Source organism: Lathamus discolor, chromosome 5 (assembly GCF_037157495.1).
Source record: "Lathamus discolor isolate bLatDis1 chromosome 5, bLatDis1.hap1, whole genome shotgun sequence".
NCBI lineage: Eukaryota > Metazoa > Chordata > Aves > Psittaciformes > Psittacidae > Lathamus > Lathamus discolor.
This window is the reverse complement of record NC_088888.1, coordinates 17,457,004-17,478,033: the sequence shown is the minus strand read 5'-3', so window position 1 is coordinate 17,478,033 and position 21,030 is coordinate 17,457,004. Positions and strand designations below refer to the sequence as shown.

The 21,030-nt window shown below is 45.0% G+C and overlaps 1 protein-coding gene across 1 annotated transcript; it reads right to left on the bottom strand.

Moving 5' to 3' along the window:
- Positions 1-12,331: 12,331 nt before the first annotated feature.
- Positions 12,332-19,060, bottom strand: LOC136014242 (cytochrome P450 1B1). The gene is made up of 3 exons (XM_065679045.1): positions 18,499-19,060; positions 16,735-17,745; positions 12,332-15,105 (listed from the first exon to the last, which is right to left on the bottom strand). Exons 1-3 carry the CDS (start codon positions 18,516-18,518, stop codon positions 14,493-14,495), a joined length of 1,644 nt encoding a protein of 547 aa, XP_065535117.1. The 5' UTR covers positions 18,519-19,060; the 3' UTR covers positions 12,332-14,492.
- Between the last annotated feature and the right edge of the window lie 1,970 nt (positions 19,061-21,030).

Here is a 21,030-nt window from a genome sequence, read left to right as displayed (position 1 = left end):
TATTTCACTCAATATAATTCTGATGAAATACAGCTGATGTGGGAACTTGGGTAAGAAGCAGCACAATTGCCCAAGTCCACATTTGCTTTTCTCCACTGATATAATAGATTTCCCAATTGTTTGTGGCAGATTTCAAAAGGATATCTCATATTCTGAGACAGGTCAAGTCTGACCTTCTGACCCTTTCTGGACATGGGGCCCCAGTTTTTGATAATGCAGGCATCAGAGCAGCTGATGCAGTGGAGAGATGCATGGTCTTTCAGCACAGATGAAATTCTCTGTTACATTTTGCAGAATAGTTTAGAAACCTTTTGGTGTGAAAGGATCCCCTTCTGAGGATTGCTTCATGCCGAGCACTTTACACAAATGTTTTTGTGCTGTGGACCTTTTGAGTGATCTTTTTAGATGCAGAACTCATCTGATTCTTCTATTTTGAGAAATACTGTATCAGTCTTTTAAGACATTTCTGCTGTAGTTGACACTTGACACTTTGAAATTGCTCTGCTTTCCTTACCCTTCGTATTCTTCTTGATCTAAAACCAAACAACAAAGCCCTCAACTCAGGCTCTAACTCTATTCCAGAGAGGGATCCAGGTGCCCTGGAATTCAGTAGGGATTTTCTTGCTGATTTTAAGTGGAGCATTTTCACGTGTGATACTGAGTAGGGTGCCACGAAATTAACTGTTGTTATTATGGGTTTCTGTCACTGCTTGAAGGGGTGGAAATTGACAACAGATTAATGCCCTGTGAAATAAAGACAGCCAGTGAAAATGTTCAGAGAACACTGTTTGAACATCATGAGAGTGACAGTTTCTAAACTGACTGTAAACTTAAGGGATGAGAGAATCAAACGGGTTTTGTGGTGTAGGAAAGAAAACAGTATGTATCTACCACAATGTTATCAGATCAACAGCTCAGTAAAAACTTACAAAAATCATATTAAAACCAGATTGAACACGTTAACTTTGAATTGTATTTTTCTTATGAGTTAACCCTTTTTCTTTTTTTCTTTTTTTTTTTCTTTCTTTTCCCCTCAAGAGCATAGCTTTAACATTTCACTGATCTTGATTTGCAAAGGGGCACGTCCAGCAACTGAACTTTAAAAAAAATATATAAATGCATCATCACTAGTCTTCCCTTAAAGAGAGACCACATGGCAGCCTGTAGTTCTATCCTAATAAGCAGACAACCCTGTGAGGACACATGTGGGAGAAGCAGTGATGCTGGGCTACTGCTGAGTTGCCAACAGTGTGGTTCCCTCTCTGACAACGTGCTGCTTTGTGGAAGCCCCATCCATTGTTTCAGTCATTGGAGTTCTCATTAGTCATAATGGAGAAAGCAGTACAAACATTAAAAAAGAAAGCAATGAGAAACCCTGCTATGTGCCAGGATTCCTGCTTTGACTCCCAGCGGTTCCTAGCTGCTGTTCCACTGGGACAGAGGGGTGTTGAGGAGTCTCTGTGGTGCTGGGCAGCAGTTTCTGAGGTGCCTGGGGCATTTGTTCCAGGAACACCATATTTTGTTGATTCCGCAATTAAATGCTATGGGATTTTAATTTGCTATTTACTCATTTTTCATTTCCTTCATTTTTGGCATGCAGACCTAATTGTGATGAAAAGATTGCCCTGGGACATGAACACTTTCCTGGAGCTGAGAGTTGGATTATCAAAGCACTTTCCTAGGATCTCCTCCTTAACACCCGTCTCTTTCCCTAGGGAAAGGGTGGGCTTTCTGTAAGGCTATGGCTCGAAATGTGCGTATAGGTTTCACGGTTACAGAAATCCCCAGCAAGAGATTTGGCAAGGGGCTTGACTGCATTGATGCGCTGCTGTTACATTTAGCTCTTCTGTTTCTAGCCTCGGAGTGAAAACTGTGAGCTTGCTTGGAATCCTGGCCCCTGCAATGAGCAGGGAGACGTGTCTCACAGCATAGCAGTGAGGTGTGGTTTTCCTTGGGGGCTGCAGCCTTCCCTGTTGAAACACCTAACAGCATGTATGTCTGCATCCTGTGAGACTGTGTTTTCTCAGTTGATGCTCCAACCCTGGCAATGGCCCCATTTACTGGAGAAACTGAAAGGTCTACCATGGGGCAATGAAGAGACTTGTCTGCCCTTAAATCCTATTCTTGCCCTTGGCTTAGGTGTACAGGCCCTACCCTGAGTTGCTTCCCATGTTTTCATTTTGTTGGATGTTACTACTAGTAGTGTGCAATTTAAGGGATTATATTTAACTGTTGTTAACTGTGAGTTGGTCTGAAACAAGGTGGTCTACTACAATCACCTTGTGTTTGGATATTTGCCATAGCATTATTTACTATTTCATGAAATGCAGGGGAGGAACAATCCAAATATGTATCTGTGGGGAAGATGCTTGGCAATATAATGTTTTTTCTGGGATAACTCCTTATTGTTGAATAATTATTGTCAGGGCTATGTCCAAATTCGTTCCTCTTCCTCCTGCAAAAATATGAAACTCACCTACAGTACTTGTAGTTGAAATATCTTGTGCCACCACCAGAACAAGCTCTGTCAGAGAAGGTGGCCTTCCCAGCTGTGAAGTATGACATACAAGAATATTCTTTAAGGTTTTTCTCCTTGCCAGCTTATATGGACAAACTCTACTACTAATTGGAATGCTGTTATTAATAACTAAAGCTGTTTGGTTTTGGATATGCAAGTTTCTCAGCAGATTTGCAGCCATAGATGTAGATACCACATTCATGTTTCCAGATTTTCTAGACTTTTACTCTTTAGACACAAATGCTGAAAGAGCCTAGGGTCTGGTATCACTACAGTCAAGCTGCCCATCTGTTCTTATGTGGTTTCTCTGCCAGTGCAGGATAGTTCTACATATAGCCCAAGAAATTCATCATAGGTGTTAACAGCAATATAGGGACTTTTGGATTAAATTCTAAGTACCGTGCTGCCTAGGAAACTGCATTTTATATTCTGTTGTGACCAAGGCTGTAGTTGGAGAGTGAAGAGGAAAGGAATTTGCTAGCTAGGATGCAAACCGAAGCTTTTTAGGGGCTTAAACAGTTTACATGATACACCATTTTAATTGATGTAAACCCTTCCAGCAAGGAGCTAGAAGGGGATTTACCAGGATTGGAAATAATTAAAATCATGCTGAAACTTTCCTAACAGGTACTAAATGTGACATAGTGTGTGGTCTCACTGAAGAGGGTTGGCTTTCCCTACAAATGGGAAAGTGCAACATCAGATGTTTCAATGCATGCGCATGGATAAACAATGCCTTTATGGCATACTGCAAACAGTTTGATTTATGGCTCTTTAGATGCATCTTAAAATCTTGTTCTATGATGACTTTAGCAGAGCTGTCCAATTTCCAAGATGTGCTTCTGAAGCAGGATGAGGATTGTACCTGTTTTTTATTAACTGTATTGCAAGCTAAAAATAAAACAAGTTGCAGACAGCTGACAGCAATATGGACCCTTAATGTGTTTCATTAAAAATAATAATAATTCTCAGGGGCATGGAGGCAGAGATCAAGCTCTTTTTTGTCTCCTGGAAGCCCTTTTGCTTGTCTGGGAGTGGAAACTAACCTGACAGTCTTTGAAATTTACTGATATTCATCAAGATCGCTGGAGTTTGTTAATAATGAACTTTAACCCCATGTTTTAATTTGTCCCTGGACAAATAAGTGGCTTTGTTGTGCTTTGCAGGCTACTGCCAGAGAGGTCTTCTGGTAGTGTGTATGAAAGGATCCTGGGGTTGTATGTCAAAAGTTGACAACTGCAAGCTCAGGATTACAATGAGGGTGGTCTAGTGTTTTAGACCAGCATAGGGATATGGTGATTTTCTCTAATTTGTTATTTAATCATGTCTGAGTGCCTTCGTGAAGAGTGGGCTCAAATGGACTTGGGAGTTAAAGTTTCAGTAGAGAAATTCATTGAACCTCTGTAGGAGTGCAAGCTGGTTACTGAGCACAGGATGAGAGCCAGTCCCTTGAAAGGAGCATTATGAAAACTCTAGCCTGGCCAGAGTGAGACAAATGAAAAGAAATATTCTAAAAGAACACCACTGCTTTTTTTAAAAAAATATTTGCTATGTAAGCCTATGCTACTACTGAAGTCCTTTTCCCCAAAAGTCTTATTTCACTGAAGCCTTTTCAGATAGCACTGCTGTTTAGCAGTCAAAACTAAAAAGGCAATAAACCACATGCATTTAACCTGAAAACATGTTGTACCTCCTAATAAATTTGGAGACAATTTCTGTGGCACAGTTTTATTAAGCATCTGTAAACAAATGGGTTTGTGTGTAGGGCAGAAAAAAGCCCCTAAGAATCTGAAGTACAGTTTTGATATCTCTTTTGCTAAAACAACAGAATGTTTCTAGAGACTGGGAAAGCAAGCCTTCTGCAAATGATTTTGATCAATATCTGAGCAAGGATGAGAGACCAAAGAAAGAAGAAAAACAAGCAATACAAACGAACACGGGAAAGAAAAAGGTAGAGTTACAATTTCTAGTTATTTTTTAATTCCACGGCCTTAAATCCCTTGTCCAGATTTGCGCTGACATGAATTATAATTTGTTTCCTATCTTTAAAATTTAGTTTTCTGTATCAGATAAATTTAAAAAATAGGCAGTAAAATGTAGTGGCCAGATTAGGGACTTAAGTGTTTGCAAATGTGTTGCTCCATAGGTTTTCCTTTTTTAAACCCGAACTTCAGAGTATGACTGAAGACATGCCGTACACATGTCATTGTTGTCTTGATATTTGGAAATATGAGAATAGCTGACAGTACTTTGCAAGGAGTTTGGGTTTAAAATACTGCGGGGAAAGCTTAGATTCCTTGATTCATCATCATCACAATAAACACCGATTTCTGTGCTGAAACTCATTGAGCAAAATGAGTTTATTACCCATGTCTAAAATTGCATGGCTGCTTCACATACTGCTATAGGTAAGATTGCTGCAGATAGTGCTTAACTATTACTTCAAGTAGCAAAGACACTGTGGCGCTATTTAGAACTTTAAAAGGATTAAAACGTTTTAGAGCGATGTGGGGTTTTCACCAATGGGTCATACCTGTCAATAGTGGTCCCAGTGGTTCAGGAGTGGTTCTTTGTTAGAGCCTTCACTTGTGAAGCATCCTGGCCCAACTCAGCTGCTGCAGGCAAGCAAGCACTTGGTTCCTGAAGTGGAGAATTCCCTCCCTCCCTGTTTGTGCTGGCCCAGGTCTTCGGGGAAAGACAGCAGCACATGCAGTTCCTGTTAGTTTAGAAAACAGAAGCATCTGGGAAGACGTGAATGACTTAGTGGCTCAGTTGAGCAGCAGGAAAGCCTGTCACAGATTGTTCTGGGCAGGTAGATCCTCTCCATTATGTGCTGTAGCAGAGAGCAAATGCACATGAAATCACATAAAATCTAGCTCAGAACAGCAAGAGATGGAGAGTAATGGCTGTCTCGTATGGCCTTTCCCTGTTCCTGCCTCTGTGGATGCTTCCTAAAGGAAGGTGAATAGAAGGCTTTTCTCATCCAGTGGGAGTGGGATGTGCTGCTGAGGAAAAGCACTTCCTAGGACAACACTGTTTCCCAGGGTGATGCCCATATTAGGTTTAATGTCAAGAAGTAAGTGAACTAGTGGTGAGCATATTATTTGCTATGTATTAACTGTGAAATATCTGAAGAAAAAAGCCTATAGTTTGGTGGGTAGTTATTATTTTGAAGATAGAATGACTAGATGGGCTCCAAGAGGCCCTGCTTAATCAGGGGCTGGAGCAGATGACATCAGAGATCCCTTCCCATCTCAACCAGTCTGTGATTCTATGGCATTAGGTAGTTGGGTTAGACTCTGCAACATGGCTTGGTTAAATCAGAGTGGCTTATTTCTTCAGTCCCTAAGGAAGTATGTCCAAGCAGTATAAGTCTGTTCTTTTCTAATCTAACTGCACCACTGAAGATGTTATGTAGTTTAACGTGTCTGTTTCTAAGCAGAACAGATCTAAATATCTGTCCCTAGCATATGGTGAGTAGTAAGGGAGGGACATAGTGCATCAATAGCCTGAACAGTAGGTGTTCAGTATAAGCAGGTGTCTATGCTCTCTGGTCAGTGGAGATAAAGAGCTGACGGAATGAACTGCTCTCTGAAGGGGCATACGTGTATCCTTATCAAGTATAACCTGTGGTCCCTGGGGTATCCCAGCAAGCTATTGTAGCTGGGGATGGGCAAATGAGCATTAGCAGCTGCTCACATTCTTTTTCCTGATTTTCATTCTCCTCCATGTGATGAAAGCTTTATTTTCTCTCATTTGTTATGTTAATGTGTTTCCTTCTCTGCTTCATTCACCTTATCACTTCTCTGCTGCTCAGTTTTCCCCATACTTACTCCTCCATAGATACAGAATCTTCTTGGCTATTGAGCCTGAAGAACTGCTGCTCCTATTAGCACGATCAAACCTGATTTCCCCAAAAGGCAGAAAGGTCCCTATTTAGAAAATAAAAATAAATATGTATGACTTGAGTTCAATAAAATAACTGATTAGAATTCTTCTGCCAGTTAAAGTTTTGTGTAATTCAGGGAAATACTAGAAGAAAATAAAGGGATGACAAATCCTCAGGGAGGAAGTTGCTCATAATTACATGAAGACTGTGACTGTATATGAATGTAGGGATGCAATAAGCCTTGCCAACTGGATCTTTTCTAGGGAAAATGTTATGGTCTAATCAGTTTGGGGGCTATAAAGAGAGCTAAAGAGTCACTTCATTGACTGACTTTTTGTAAACCTAGAAGAAAACATCTGTTCTCTTGAGAGCAAAAGTTATCTTTAATATCCAATCCTTATGTATCTGTTCTGCTTTCACAATTTCAGATGATTGGCTGAAATGGATGCATGGAACATTCAGTCATTTCAAGAACTTCCCTACAGGTTTCTCTTCTACTGTATAGTTTTGCGGGCCTATACCCACTGAAAACTACTGTGTAAGCTCAGCTCTGGGAAGAGATTAGATCTATTCACTCAAGCAGAAAAGTATTAGGGTAAGAGATAGCTTGTGATGATAAGAATGGAATCTTTCCGGCTTTCAGTAAGACATGAAAATATTTTAAAGTGTTGTATAGCGAATACATCATCAGCCAAATGCTTTGAATTCTGGCTCTGCTGATGACTTCAAGGAAATTACTACCTTATCCTTGAAATGCAGAGGACAATATTGTCAGTGTGCTTATATTTGTGTGCACAGGTATTAAGTATCTCAGTCTTAATGCCAGGAGTAGGATTTTTTCATACAAGGTTTCAGTTCAAGAATAGTGTTACTGAAGGATCTGCCTTATAATTCTCTGGGGAACCTTCTTAATTTAAATATTCATCTAAATAGGATTTTTTTAAACTCCCCTTCCGTAGGGGAATTCATCCTTGTTTAATTTTATTAAATATTTTTCTGTGGTGGTTCTGACTGAAACCCATTGACTAATCTGCCCTCAGCCCACTGTACACAAGTGCTTGTCATATACTTGGAAGATGCAGGCTGGGCATGATGTTGGGCATGACTAGGCACTCATGAGAAAGAATGCTCATCCGGAGAAAACTAGTGGAAAACACTTCCCTTTTATTCCTATGCCACCTGGAAGAGTTGCCCAGAAAGCTTCCCTGCAGGCATATTGTTCTGGAGTGTATGTAAGCTCTTCCTCACTTCTGCCAGAAACAGAAAGATGAACATAGTTATGTCTTGGAACAAGTTGCAGCATGACACCATGTCCCAGCAGCTATACACATAAATGAAGGGAAGGAAAAGGAGTTTTGTTATAATGAGACAGAGGTTCATTTAGGAATCCCATTTTTCATTAGCGTAATTACAGTGAAGTCTGAGTTTAATTTCTGGTGGCACTTTTTTTTAACTTGAATTCAGTCATTTGATTTTCTTGAACCACAAAAGATTAATAGCTTCACAATTTATTATTTTTCTCTGCAGAGTGAAAAAACATGATTAAAAATAAGATATACAGTAGAATTAAATTTTCAAACTGCAGCTTGGAAGTTTTTCGCAGAATTCAAAGCATAAAAGAAGCATGGAGTATTCTTTTGTGCTATTCTGCAGGTGATTGCAAACCATACTTGCTTTGTGAAGTCAAAATTTGTCTTAAATCTTACTTTCATACTGGGAACCACATCTCCACCTCAGTTATGATGAGTAGTCTAAATAAGTGGAAAATGTTCTGGTTTTCTTAGCACAGAAAACACGATTGTGTGAAATCCTATTTGTTACCATGAGAGGATTAGAAGCCTGCCTCTACATGATAACTGTTTTTATGCTCTTGCCAGAGCTCAGGTTGGGACAAGGGAGATTGTGGAAGGATGAAAATATACCAACATCACTGAAAATATAACAATAATATCAGAGGATAAAAGCAGTTCTGGAGCATCCTGCGATATATGTGTCATTCTTTCCCTATGTGTCCTGGGTTCAGCAGCAGCAGTTATTTTTCTCCTTCTTAGTAGCTAGTGCAGTGCTGTGTTTTGATTTTTGGCCTGGGAACAGTGTTGATAACGCTGATGTTTTTAGTTGCTGCTCAAATGTTTGGTCTGGCCAAGGACTTTCTGAGCCTCATGCTCTGCCAGGGAGGAGGGGAAGCTAGGAGAAAGCAGAGACAGGACACCTGACCCAAGCTAGCCAAAGAGGTATTCCATACCACAGCACGTCATGCCCAGGATGTAACTGGGAGTTACCCGGAAGTGCAAGGGACTGGAGGGTTGGACGAGGTATTGGTCGGTGCTCAGCTGGGGGAAGTGGGGTGAGTTACTGGTCAGCTGGTGTTGAGGTGTTGTATTCTTTCCTCTTATTTTTCTTTATCGTTATTATTATTGGTGGTAACAGTAGTGATTTGTGTTATACCTTAGTTACTAAACTGTTCTTATCTCAACCCGTGGGAGTTTCATTCTTTTCGATTCTCCTCTCTGTCCCTCCTGGAGCAGGGGGAGGGCAAGAAGTGTGGGAGTGAGTGAACGAGCTTTATGTTTTGGGTTTAAACCACGACACTAGGGGACATTGAACAAGCCTAGATACAACTGAAGACATAACTATACAGCAAACTGACACAAACCTATTCCTGGTCAGCTTGCCCGAATAAATGACACTGACCTGCTCTGGGTCCTCTAGACCCATAGTGTTTGGTGTAGCGCCCACTCCTTCCACCACCCAATGTCAAGCGTAAAATTTCCCCAAAAGGTGTTTAGACTGTTGTGGCCAGACTGTCTGTTCCTCCCTATTGTTCTTGGCACTGGGGATGCAGAGGTGAGGAGGATGACAGACTCTCCATTGCTTTCTGTTGTAGAGAAGGTTGTGTTTTCAAGTCCTGCAGCCTGTATGGTACAGCCTGATCCCTCATATTTAGCTCCTAGGCTCTCCTTTCCATGTTTGCTATGTCTCAATTCTATTACTTGAATTTAACAGGCAGTGAGGAGTTACTATTTGGACATAGTTTGTTTGTCCAAAGTTTTTTTGAAAATAATAAATAAATAAACAATGAATATAATAATAAATACAAATAAAAACATAAATAATGTTTTCAGCCTGGTGTGAAGGTAAGGTTTGTTCCAGGTGCTCTCAGTCTGATGTTCCCTGCTGATGTGAGTGAACATCTTTAATGTTGTGTGGATTCTTATCACCCTAATCCTGAGCGTGTGTTCAAGCAACGTAAAGTCACTCCGCTGGCATTCACTCCATTCTCTCCCTTCTGCACTCATGCAGCTGAAATGGCTTGGCATCCTATATGTTCTGAGGTATCCACACTGATGGATCAGTGTCCCCAGGCATCCAGCACAGATAGTGTAAGGAATTGAGACTCTTGTTTGATTTACTTAGTTCTAGCTTTGTGCTTTCAGGCTGGTGCAAGATCTGCTCTGACTATTGAAGGTCAGGGCAACAGTAACAAAACAATGAATTTTTTGGTGAGTGGAGCTGTCTGAATCGTTAGCAAAAAGCCCCAAAGTCGGGCTATCAAGGCATCCACCACAGCCATCTTAAATGCCTCAGGCTGTTTGTGTTTAAGATTGAGCTTGTTTTCACCTGACAATTAAGTGAGCTGTCCTGGTCTGAGTACCAATGACTGGTACTTGGAAAAACTCAGATGCAATAATGCAGGGTGGTAAACAGCAAAGAAGTTGCTGAAACTGGAATCATTGTATCTGTGTTACTCTGTATACCAAAATAATGACACCATTCATAATCCAGCCCTTTTCTTCATCAATGAAAAAGTGAGATCCACCTTCAGCGTTATCCCAGGTTGAATTTGCTATGTGGACAAATGAGACTTCTGAGTAAAATTTAACCAAGCTAAAAATGCAGCAAAGACAAATGTTAACAGCTCATTTTCCATGGCTAATTCCTCCCCTTTTCTGAGGTAAAATGTAAACTCCCAATTACTTAGTCTCTGATTGCACTGCCTGGGTAATCTGAACCAGTCTTCTACAGGCAGACCTATGCATCAGTCCCTGACACTCACAAAAACATACTGGGCCTGATGCAAAACTACTTGGAATTCGTTGTTGTGAATTTGCATTTAGCTACGCTTGTGCCATGACTATGCTGGTACTGGCAGCTGTTGCACAGGTCCTGGACTGACCCCCCTCTTCTCTTTCGAGCAGCAGTTTTTTCTCAAGTTTTGGTGAATCTTGTTCTTATTGTTATATTATTGCTATTTATTTCAGCAGCTCTAAACTGACTCCTGCTGAAGACAGCAAGCTTAACTCTTAGTTCACAAGGAATGTAATGGTACACTTGAACGGTATAAATGTATGCCATATCAACTCTGCTATCTCAGTCTCTTTGACTTCCCCTCCTAGTTATGTAGTAGGGTGGTCTGCCAGCTATTAGTTTTCCATGAAACATATGCTTGTCCTAACCTTATGCTTCCTGTTTTGTGGGTTTGTTTTTGGTAGGTTTTTTTTTTTTTTTTGTGGGTTTGGTGGTTTGTTTGTTTTTTTAATCCTTTAACTTGAATGAAAGATGGTACTAAAATTTGGGGAGATGGACTAAGTATGTGTGTGTGTGCACATACACGGAGAAAAAGCACGAGATGACATCTGGCTTTTCTGACCCATTGAAATCACTACAACATGAGCATGAAGATTTTTAAAATAACAGTCTTGTCTTGAATACAGCTGCTTAACTTATTTGTGCTTTATTTCACTGAGAAAGAGCAACATGTGTCTGTCTAGTATTGCTGTGGTGACCTCCAGTCACAGGATGGTGAGGGAGGCAGTGACAACGCAAACACAAGATCTCATGAGATCTGCATGACTTGCTGTTAAACATGACCTTGCCTGATTCTGAAAATTATCAGGAGTATATGGATGCCAGCATTAGTTATAGGAGGGGAGAAAGAGGAAGGAAAATGAGTCTGTGTCGTGGTTTAAACCCAGCCACACAGCTAGTTCACTCACTCCCCCACTTCTTGCCCTCCCTCTACTCCCGGAGGATGGAGAGGAGAATCGAAAAGAATGAAACTCCCACGGGTTGAGATAAGAACAGTTTAGTAACTAAGGTATAACACAAACCACGACTGCTACCACCAATAATAATAATGATAAGGGAAATAACAAGAGGAAAGAATACAACACCTCAACACCAGCCGACCAATAACTTGCCCCACTCCCCCCAGCCGAGCACTGACCAATACCTCGTCCAACCCTGCAGTGCCCCCAGCCCTTCCAGGTAACTCCCAGTTACATCCTGGGCATGACGTGCTGTGGTATGGAATACCTCTTTGGCTAGCTTGGGTCAGGTGTCCTGTCTCTGCTTCCTCCCAGCTTCCCCTCCTCCCTGGCAGAGCATGAGGCTCAGAAAGTCCTTGGCCAGACCAAACATTTGAGCAGCAACTAAAAACATCAGCGTTATCAACACTGTTCCCAGGCTAAAAAATCAAAACACAGCACTGCACTAGCTACTAAGAAGGAGAAAAATAACTGCTACTGCTGAGCCCAGGACAGTCTGTGGGGTGGAAATAAGGGGAGGTGGAGATAAACTGAAGTGCCAGAAGGAAGAACATAGCACAGGAGATTGTGTTGGCTGGGGAGAGATTAATAAATCTTAGAAGAAAGCAGAAGACATGAGGGAATTCAGATCAATGCTGAGATGAGCAGCAGGGAAAATTCTTTGGAAGGAGCATAAGCAAGCTGAACATGGATGGCAAGGTATGAATAAGCGGGCAGATCTGAGAATCTGTAAATGCAGTGTGGAGAAGAAACCTTAAAATCTAGAAACGGAAAGAAGGTGGAAAGTATATGAATAACTAACAGTACTTTCCAAATCAGAAATAATAATTTTATCTTGATGTTAAAAGGCCATAAATAAACTAAGCAAAGGCAGTGTAAGAATAATTTTATTTAGTATTTTGGAAACATGATACATTTTAATATGACCATAAAAGTTAGCTTGTTGAGAAACTGCATACATTCTAAATCAGCGCTACTACATTTGAGTAACTTCACAGATTAAATGAGGCATTATTTGACCAACAGCTAGATAGTGTGTGACCCTGCCAGACATAAGCAGTGTGAATGGATGTTGCATTAGTAGCCAATGCATAAAGCTTTTGAAGAGTACAAAACTGCAAAACTGCTTTTATTAAAATGTGAGTAATGATTCTTGTGTTAGAATAATCACTTGTAGGTTACATTTCTTTTTTCTCTTTTTAATAATACTTACAAAGGTACAAGGAAAATCTTTGTGCTAGCATTTGATCTAATGTAGATCTCCATATGAAAATGCTGAGTATCTTACAAAGCTTTTCACAGGTATAGGCTAAGTTCTGGGCTATCACACTTGTACATAATTCAGAAAAACACCCTAGGTTACTCTATGTGTATGTAACAGAAAGCTTTTTCTGTGTGCCATGTGAAGTCTAAACAGCCTCTGAACAGGTACATTACTACTGTGTGGGGTTATGGAGCTGTACTTTTAGGCTTGATTAGTGAAGCTTCTGCTTCAGAAGGATTGTGTTGTTAACCGAGCTCTTCCCAATGTCAGTGAAAGTTCCGCCACTGCTGCGACATGACTAAGACTGCCCATCTTTTGAAAGACCTGGTGGAAATCTTGCTTTAGGTCTCAGCAGAGCTACTCTGCTGTCTAGCACTGCACCCTTACTTTTTTAGCTCTACTAATACTTTATTTAGTACTAAGCTGAACACAGCAAGTCATGTGAGATACTTTCATTTCTGATGGATTTCATTTGTAACTGAAGGTGATCTGCAGCTCCAAAGAAGCACCCAACACCTTCCAAAATCAAGTATTTACATAAGGTTGTTTGCATTTTAGAGAAATACATGCAGTTTTGTGCACACAAACATTAGCCAGAGGCTCAAAGCCATAAAGTTTCATGTGCGTGTTTTAGTTTAAAATAATAGTTTGGGGTTGTTTGGGGTATTTTTGATTTTTTTTTTTCCAGTTAACGGGTACAATAATTAGGACATGTAATATTAGCTTTCCTTCTGTGATTCTGTTTCAAGCAATTTGTACTAAAACTACATTGTTAATTTTTGGATATACCATTTCCCTCAACCTAAGAGAATGGCAAGTGAGCAGGAGTGTATCTGCTGTACACTTTACTTGAGGCTTGTGGCATCAAAATTTTAATATTAAAAAAACCCAGATTCTCCTTTCTAAGTGCCTTGACCAATGTGGATTTGATTTGGCTTACCTATGTGCATAGCGACAGGGATATTAACTCTGTACTAGAGAAATACAAATTTCAGCTATACCTTTATAAAGCTTTTTAATTCAAATATCTACATTGTTCATGAATATGCTAATGAACAGATTAGCAGTTGGTTTGTATCACTCTTGCCATTTGGTGACATCAAATCTGATCTTTCAAAACTTAATGAGTTCCTAAATTATTAAAATACAAATTTTATTTTCAGATGTGCTTCTTTCTTAGTCTTCTTTCTTAGTCATTTATGTAAACACTTTGGAACGCTAAAGGCAAGACTACATTGTCATTTTACTGAAAATCATTTGAACATGTATTATTGAGGCACTAATGTACATCCAAGCAGTCACAAGTGAATTCAGAGGCAGGCTGCAGTGTTCTGAGCAACCCTTTATATAATTATTATTACTATTTTATTTAAAATAAGAGATTTCACTTTGGGATGTGGAATCATCAAAGGCGAACTTAGAGTTAAGGCACAGTACATGGAGAGAGGGAAAGGACTGTACAAACAGTTCCTGGTGATGCTCCAACCAGTCAGTAGATAAAAAGCGCTTTGCAATGGCAACTTCTGTGAACAAGCTAGAAAAAAAAAGGCTTACTTTCAAATTGTATATGTTTCATTATGCACTATATCAGACTGTTCTTGTGGCTTTCCTTCTAGAATTTAAGAGAGGACCGAGTTACATCTTGTGCAGTTTTCCTTCTTGCTCTTGCAACTTGTAAAGTCGGCTATTTTCCAAAAAGATCACCAGAACAAACTATAACTTATTTAAGTCTAAAAAGAGAGCGGGATTATCTTTAGATGCAGGGTTTGTTGCTTAGGCATTTGCTGACAGCTGATTTTCACTGGCTGCTTTCTCTGCTTGCAGTCTTTGGACAGCCTGATCAAGCAAATCCATAGTATCTCTAAGCGTAACATTCAAGGTAAATGGCTTAGGTTTAATGGTCAACCCATACGTAAAGTCCATTTTAGGGTCCTCGTTTGGATTAGCAATAAAATTGCACTGATGCACTAATATGGAGGTAAAGAGAAAGAGCTGCACCTTGGATAACTCCTCTCCAATGCATCGACGTTTTCCCAGTGAGAAAATCATCACGCTACTAGTAAGGTCTTTATTGATGAATCCATTCTCATCCAAGAATCTTGTTGGATCAAAATCCTCTGGGTTGGACCATTTTGCTGGATCATGATTCACTGACCACTGATTAATAAAAATCACTGTGTCCTTGGGAATGAGGTAGCCCATTATGAAGGTGTTGGCTGTGGTGGCATGTGGGATGGTGACAGGCACGAAGCTGCTGAAGCGCATGGATTCGTACAAGAAAGCCGTGATGTAGGGCAAGCGAGGCTGATCCTCGGCACATGGCAGACGATCTCTTCCAACAATCCTATCCACTTCTTCTTGCATTTTAGCCTGCACATTCGGATACCTGCCATTTCAAGTAAGATGTGTGTACATACATAACACTTCAAAAAGATTTTCTTAAAAACAGTCTTTGCTGTCAGTGTGTTTTCACTGACACCTCACCCCTAACCGAAATCATGCCGTTTGAGCAAAGCTTGAATATATTTTGCGGGAATGTGTAGACCCTGATGGAAAACATTATGAGAGGCAAACCCCAACCTTCCCATGCAATGGTGGTGCTTTACGTTTGCTCCGTTTTCACTTGAATACCACAGGGAGCCAATTCTCAACATAAAAAATTAAACTTAAAATGTGCTTAAATTGAATATCCTGATCCAATTTTGAAAATTCATTCTAAACCTGAAATTACTTGTCTCTTGTAAATACTGGGCTTTCTGTGGGAACTAGAACTTGGGTTTTCCGGCTCTGTACATGACTTCAAAAAGTCAGCACAGTTTGTTATCACTAGACATACAGCATACATATGTTTCAGTTTAAAAACCTGCCCACAGGTTTTTAAACTGAAAAAGCCCCTGCTGATAATTGTCGAAATAGCTTTATGAACACCCCACTCTTAAGTTTATGTATACTTTTTTTAATTGATATCAAAATATGTTTTCTTTATAATCTATTTTAAGATGACTGACTTGAATTCTGGATAGTTTGGAAGACTACACAGTAACCAGACAAGATCAAGATATTAACACATTTTGGTGATTTTCTTTTGCTTGTCTAAAAGCAGGCGTTTCTCCAAGGAGCCTCTGTTTGCTTAAACTATACAAGTTTGGCTTTTGTGTCCTCGCCTTTTCCTCCTGCAGCAGAAGTGCATAAGGAATGCTGGGCAAATGTAAGAAACAAGGAGAAACCCAACAGTTTATGTGAACGCCAAGCATTGTACCCTTAGCTCCAAGTGTTAAATATTTGCCTGTCTTCCAGCTGGGCAGATAATGTTTGCGCAACTCTATAAACTGTGCAGATGGTGAAGAAAAAAGCCGGGTTAGGGAAGGCGATCAGTGTTACGGCTTTTTCTGCTAAGCTATGTCCCCCAGCTAAGCTTCCCCCCACCACCCCCCTCCAAGAGCTGGTGCAGGGCAGTGCGCAGAGCTGGTGCGGGCTCGGCCTTCCCCCGAGTCACACAAGGCACACGCTGCTGGCAAATTAACCTAACAGCGGGTTTGTAAACTAGTGCGCCAACTCTTTACGTGTCTTAAGCGGTTACCCTGTTCCTATGATCTCTTTGATCTGGCCCTGGTAAAATCTGCTGCTTCCAGGCTTTACTCGGCTGCCTTTTTGCCAGGCTCTCTTTATGCACCATTACCCTACGGCCAAACTAGGGTTTGGTTTGCGGGGTTTTTAGCTTTTCTTCTCCTTTATTTTTCTAGCTGCTTTCCCAGCGCCTCCGAGTGAGCGCGCCGGCGGCGGCAGAGGGACTTCGGCAACACTCGCCTCAATGTTGCGAAGGCCGGCCTGTCCCTCCCCAGCTCTCTTAGAACCGAGCGGCTGAGGCGCTCCCGCGACGGCTTTTACCGTCGAGGCGGCTTTGCCTGTGCAGCGCCATTTAAACACAGGCGGAATGCCACAAGGCTGGAGCTCCCTCCGTGTCCCTCCTCCCCGGGCAGGTGGTGCTGTCCGGGCTCTCCCCGCCGGCACCTACCTGATGAGGAAGATGAGGAGCCACTGCAGGGCGGTGGAGAGGGTGTCCTGGCTGGCGCCGAAGATATCGGTGACGGTGGCAGGCACGTGCTCGAGCTGCAGCCGCGGCTGTTCCCTCTGCAGGCGGATGAAGGCGTCCATCATGTCGCGGGGGGCGGCCCCCGGGCGCAGGCTGCGCTGGTGCTGCAGGAACTTGCCGCGCACGAAGCCGTAAAACTCGCGGTTGAGGTCGCGGAAGGCGCGGTACGCGGCGCGCACGGGGCTGGGAAAGCGTTGGAGCCAGGGCAGCGCGTCCACCAGGCTGCCGGCCCCCACCGCCCGGCCGAATTGCTCGTTGCGCCCCACGAGGCGCAGGAACTCGCCGTCGCCGTGGCTGTAGCGGCGGCCGAAGCACAGGGCGCTCATCACGTTGGCCACGGCCACCACAAGGACCCGCGACGGGTCGAAGAAGGCGCCGCCGGCGCTGCCGCTGACCAGCAGCGCCACCAGCGCCCGGGCCTCGCCTAGCAGGTGGCGCTCCAGCAGGCGGCGGGTGCCGGGGCTGCCGGTGGAGAAAGCGCGCACCGTGGCGTGCGCCGCCCGGCGGTGCAGCTTCCACAGCTCCGAGTAGCCGCCGAAGGCCAGGCTGCGCCCGCCCGACACCAGCCGGAACGACGGGAAAGGCGGCCGCCCCGCGAACGCGGCCCCCTGGCGGACGAGCGCCTGGCGGATGGCGCTCTCCCCGTTCAGCACCACCACAGGCCAGCGCCCCAGGCGCAGCTGGAACACGGCGCCGTAGGTGCTGGCCAAGCGGGCGAAGGAGAGGTGCGGGGCGCTGCCCAGCTGCGCCGCGTTGCCGATCAGCGGCCAGGGGAAGGGACCCGGCGGCGCCTGGCGCTGGCCCTGCCGCCGGTGCTGCTGCAGGAGGAGCTTGCCCAGGTGGATAGCGGTGAGCAGGCAGAGGAGGAGCAGCAGGGAGCTCTGCAAGGGGGGGATGCCGCCCAGGGCTTCCCCGAGTTTCTCGAGGGCCATGCTGCAAGGGAAAGGGAAGGAGAAAGGTCAGTGGGCAGCGGCCTTGCGGCCAGATCCCCGTAACCCGCAGGCAGGGGCGAGCGGGCAGCGCTGGCGGCCGGCTCGGAGTGCGCCTTTCTGTGCGTTCCTAGTGTGCCTAAAGCCTGCCCGGATCCTGTGCGAAAAACCAAGGCGTAATCGATAATCAAGTGGCAAACGGTCAGTGAGGGATACAAAGCATATTTGGTAGCCTGGCCGGTGCTTTTGTCCCCCGCCCCCCTCCCGGTAGGTAAAGTTTGCGGCAGGGGATCCAGAAGGTGACGGCTGAGAGGGGCAGAAGGGGAGGCACAAGGATGCTTTGCCTGACGAGCCTCTGCAGATGCCGGCAACCGCCGTGCGCTGGAGACAGGTTCATCCCGGCGCTGCGCATCCCGCCTCCCTGGGAAAGATCCGCTGCGAGAAACGGGCTCCCCGCGCCGCCGTCGGAGCTTCATCACTGCTCCGGAGGGGAAACCTCCGTACATGGCCAGCGAGCCCGATCTGCGCGGAGCCCTTTCCGCTTCCCTGCACCTCCACGGCAGCGCAGGCTGGCGGCCGGCGGTCCTGGGGCTGGGCTGCGGGAGGATGCCTGAGCTCCCGGCGCGGCAGACCCGGCAGGTCCCCCTTCCCATACCCGTACCCGGCGCTCCTACCGTCTGTTCCAGCCATTCTGAAGCAGCGAGAGGAGAAAGGGGTGAAATACACTGACCCCTCGCCCGCCCGTAGCAGAACTGACCTGTTGCACGCTCCTTCCATACGCGACCTCGGGGAGGATGGAGAGGAACCGGGCAGCCAGCGGCAGCTCTAACAGGCAGCCCCGGGAGGAGGGCGGCGATGGCAACGTTCAGATCCCAGCCTCTGGGAAATTCATTAGGAGCCCCCGTTCCTGTCACCCGCAGCTTGGCAGGTCATGTGCAAGCAAATGCCAGTTGCACCCGATCCCAGCGCAGAGTTATTATCACCTTCCGAGCGGTTTTAACCCTTGGGAGCTCTCCCCGCCGGCAGGCACCTGCCCGGAGCAGCTTCGCGGACTGGGGGCCAGAGGGCTGCGGGGCCGGGGCGGGCAGCGAAACCTAGCTGCAGGGAGTGAAGGCGAGCGGTTCAGAGGGCGCGGGGAGCTCGGCCCGTTACCCCCAGCCGGAGCCGTCGTGTCTGGACGCTTGGAACCGCAACCCGCGGCTTTAAATCCGCCGGGATCCGCGGTGCGCGGCGCGGTGCGGGAGGCTGTTAGACCCACGGACAAATCGCCGCTGCCTGGCCCTTCCCCTGGCTTGAGGGGTCGCAGCTATTTGCCAACTGCCTTTGGGTCCTCGCCAAGCGGAGCGGCTGAGCTGCGGATGCTTTTATGGCCGGGGCCAAAAGTTTGAGCAGAGGAGGTGCCGGGCGGGGAGTGGGGCGGCGGGCGGGCTCGCAGTCCTCTGTCGGGAGGCAGCGTCTCGCCTGCATCTTGGGGGCTGAGGAAGCCGGAGAGCTTCCCCTCCTCCGCCTGTCGCCTCCCCGTTGCGTGCGGAGTCTGCATTGCGTGAGCTGGGGCTGGAAAGCCTCCAGCCATCTCCTCCCCGGGCCCCTACCCCTCCTCGCAGTACCTGACACCGGCTCGGGGGGAAGGAGGCAGGGAGCGCCGGGCAGCTAGCACCCCGCCAGCTCTGCTGTCCTCCAGCCGCTCCTCTCCTGCTCGTGGCCCTTCTTGACCCTTAAATTGGCACCTCTGCCCTCTCCCCTGCCTCTGGGGCTTTCCGGCGCACCGGGGAACCCGGGAATGCAAAACCCCCAGGCGTCAAGGAAGCGGTTCCCCAAGAAATCAGAACGCTCTTGCTTTGTTATAATCGCTTTTCCTGTACCAAGCAGAACTTAAAAAGACAACATTTATTTCAGATTCTCTACAGTCATGTCATGAGAAGAAAAGATGTTTTGGTAGCATTTAGGGATTAGACAAAATTAGATGCTGGGAGTCAGCCCAGCTCAGGGTGTGAACCCAGGCCTGGCTGGGCTGCTACTGCTTCTCTCTTTGCTAAGAAGTGTAATCCTGGCTGCTGTCACTGTCCTAGGCTCTTCCAGTCAGTGGTACTGCCTCTTGCTCAAACTAGCATCAGACATATCTCTCTGTATGCCCCAGAACACACTGTGCTTCTTCCTGCTATTGGAGTGCCAGAAAAACTGAGCTTCTCCTCAGCTCCAGCTCTGCGTGAACTGGAAGGATCCCACAGTCCAGCCCAGCACACGGCCCAGCTTCAAGGAGGAGCAAAGATAGCTCCATCACTGTGGCATTAACGTTAGGACAAGCTTGCAAAGAGGTTAGGCACTTTGATCTCTCCATCACCCTTAGAAGGCTGAAACTCAGTTTCACATGCTGTAACCACTCACCTGTGGCAAAATGGCTCTCTGTCAGCTACCTTTCTTCCTTCCTTCACTGGTCACATATCAAACAAGAGATGTGGCTTCTCCCTGCGAAGAGTGTTCTGGGCACTGGATCTGCATGGTAAGGGCTAGCTTGGATTGGTTAGCTGAGGTCTGGATTACAGTGCTGAGCATTTGCCATTGGAAGCAGGTAAATTTGCTCTTTTCCTGGTCACTGTGGTAACCAGTTGCCTAAACCCCAGGCACTACAGGTCTTGTTAGTAAGTCCCTAATGCTTTCTTTAATGCAGCACATAAACTAGATGTACTGCAGTCAAAGTGCGAGATTCATATTTACTCTGGAGGAAGCACAGCAGATTCCATTCTAGCTCTCAGGTAAATCTGAATTTATAAAGAAATAGTGTCCTTAAGGCGGCTCAACTCTGGTTGCAGTTGGTAAGAGGAAAAACACTTTGCCATGGGGCTGCCGGAGGCAGCATGCTGTGCCACTTCTGACTTCTGCTGCAAGTGGCCCTGCACGCACCTTGCTGTTCATCATCCATTCAGTGAAGCAGTGTGGGTCCAGTGCATTGTGAGCTTTGCACCCTACTGACACTTTTTCTCAACATCATACTGTAAGTGGGATTGCTTCCTGGCTCCTGCCAGGCAACATAGAGGAAGGAACACATTTCTACTATCAGGACCTGCTCATAAGGCATAAACCCTGGAATTACAAATCTTGGTACATATATTTTTGATGTATGAATTAACATTAATTTATTTTCTTTTTTTTTTTCCCACTTTTCTCTGGTCTTCAGGAGTTCTATCACTTACATAGGAGAAAAAGAAAAATCTGGTTTAGATGTTTTGTTCTGTTGCAGTAGTACCAGCTGGCCACTCTGTGCTATATGCTGTACAAGCACAGTCTGGGC

Coding starts and splice junctions, on each gene's coding strand:
- LOC136014242 (XM_065679045.1), bottom strand. CDS start 18,518: ATGGAAGGAGCGTGCAACAG. Junction 17,746..18,498: donor ATGGAAGGAGCGTGCAACAG/GTCAGTTCTGCT, acceptor TTTCCCTTGCAG/CATGGCCCTCGAGAAACTCG. Junction 15,106..16,734: donor CTCCTCATCTTCCTCATCAG/GTAGGTGCCGGC, acceptor TTGAAATGGCAG/GTATCCGAATGTGCAGGCTA.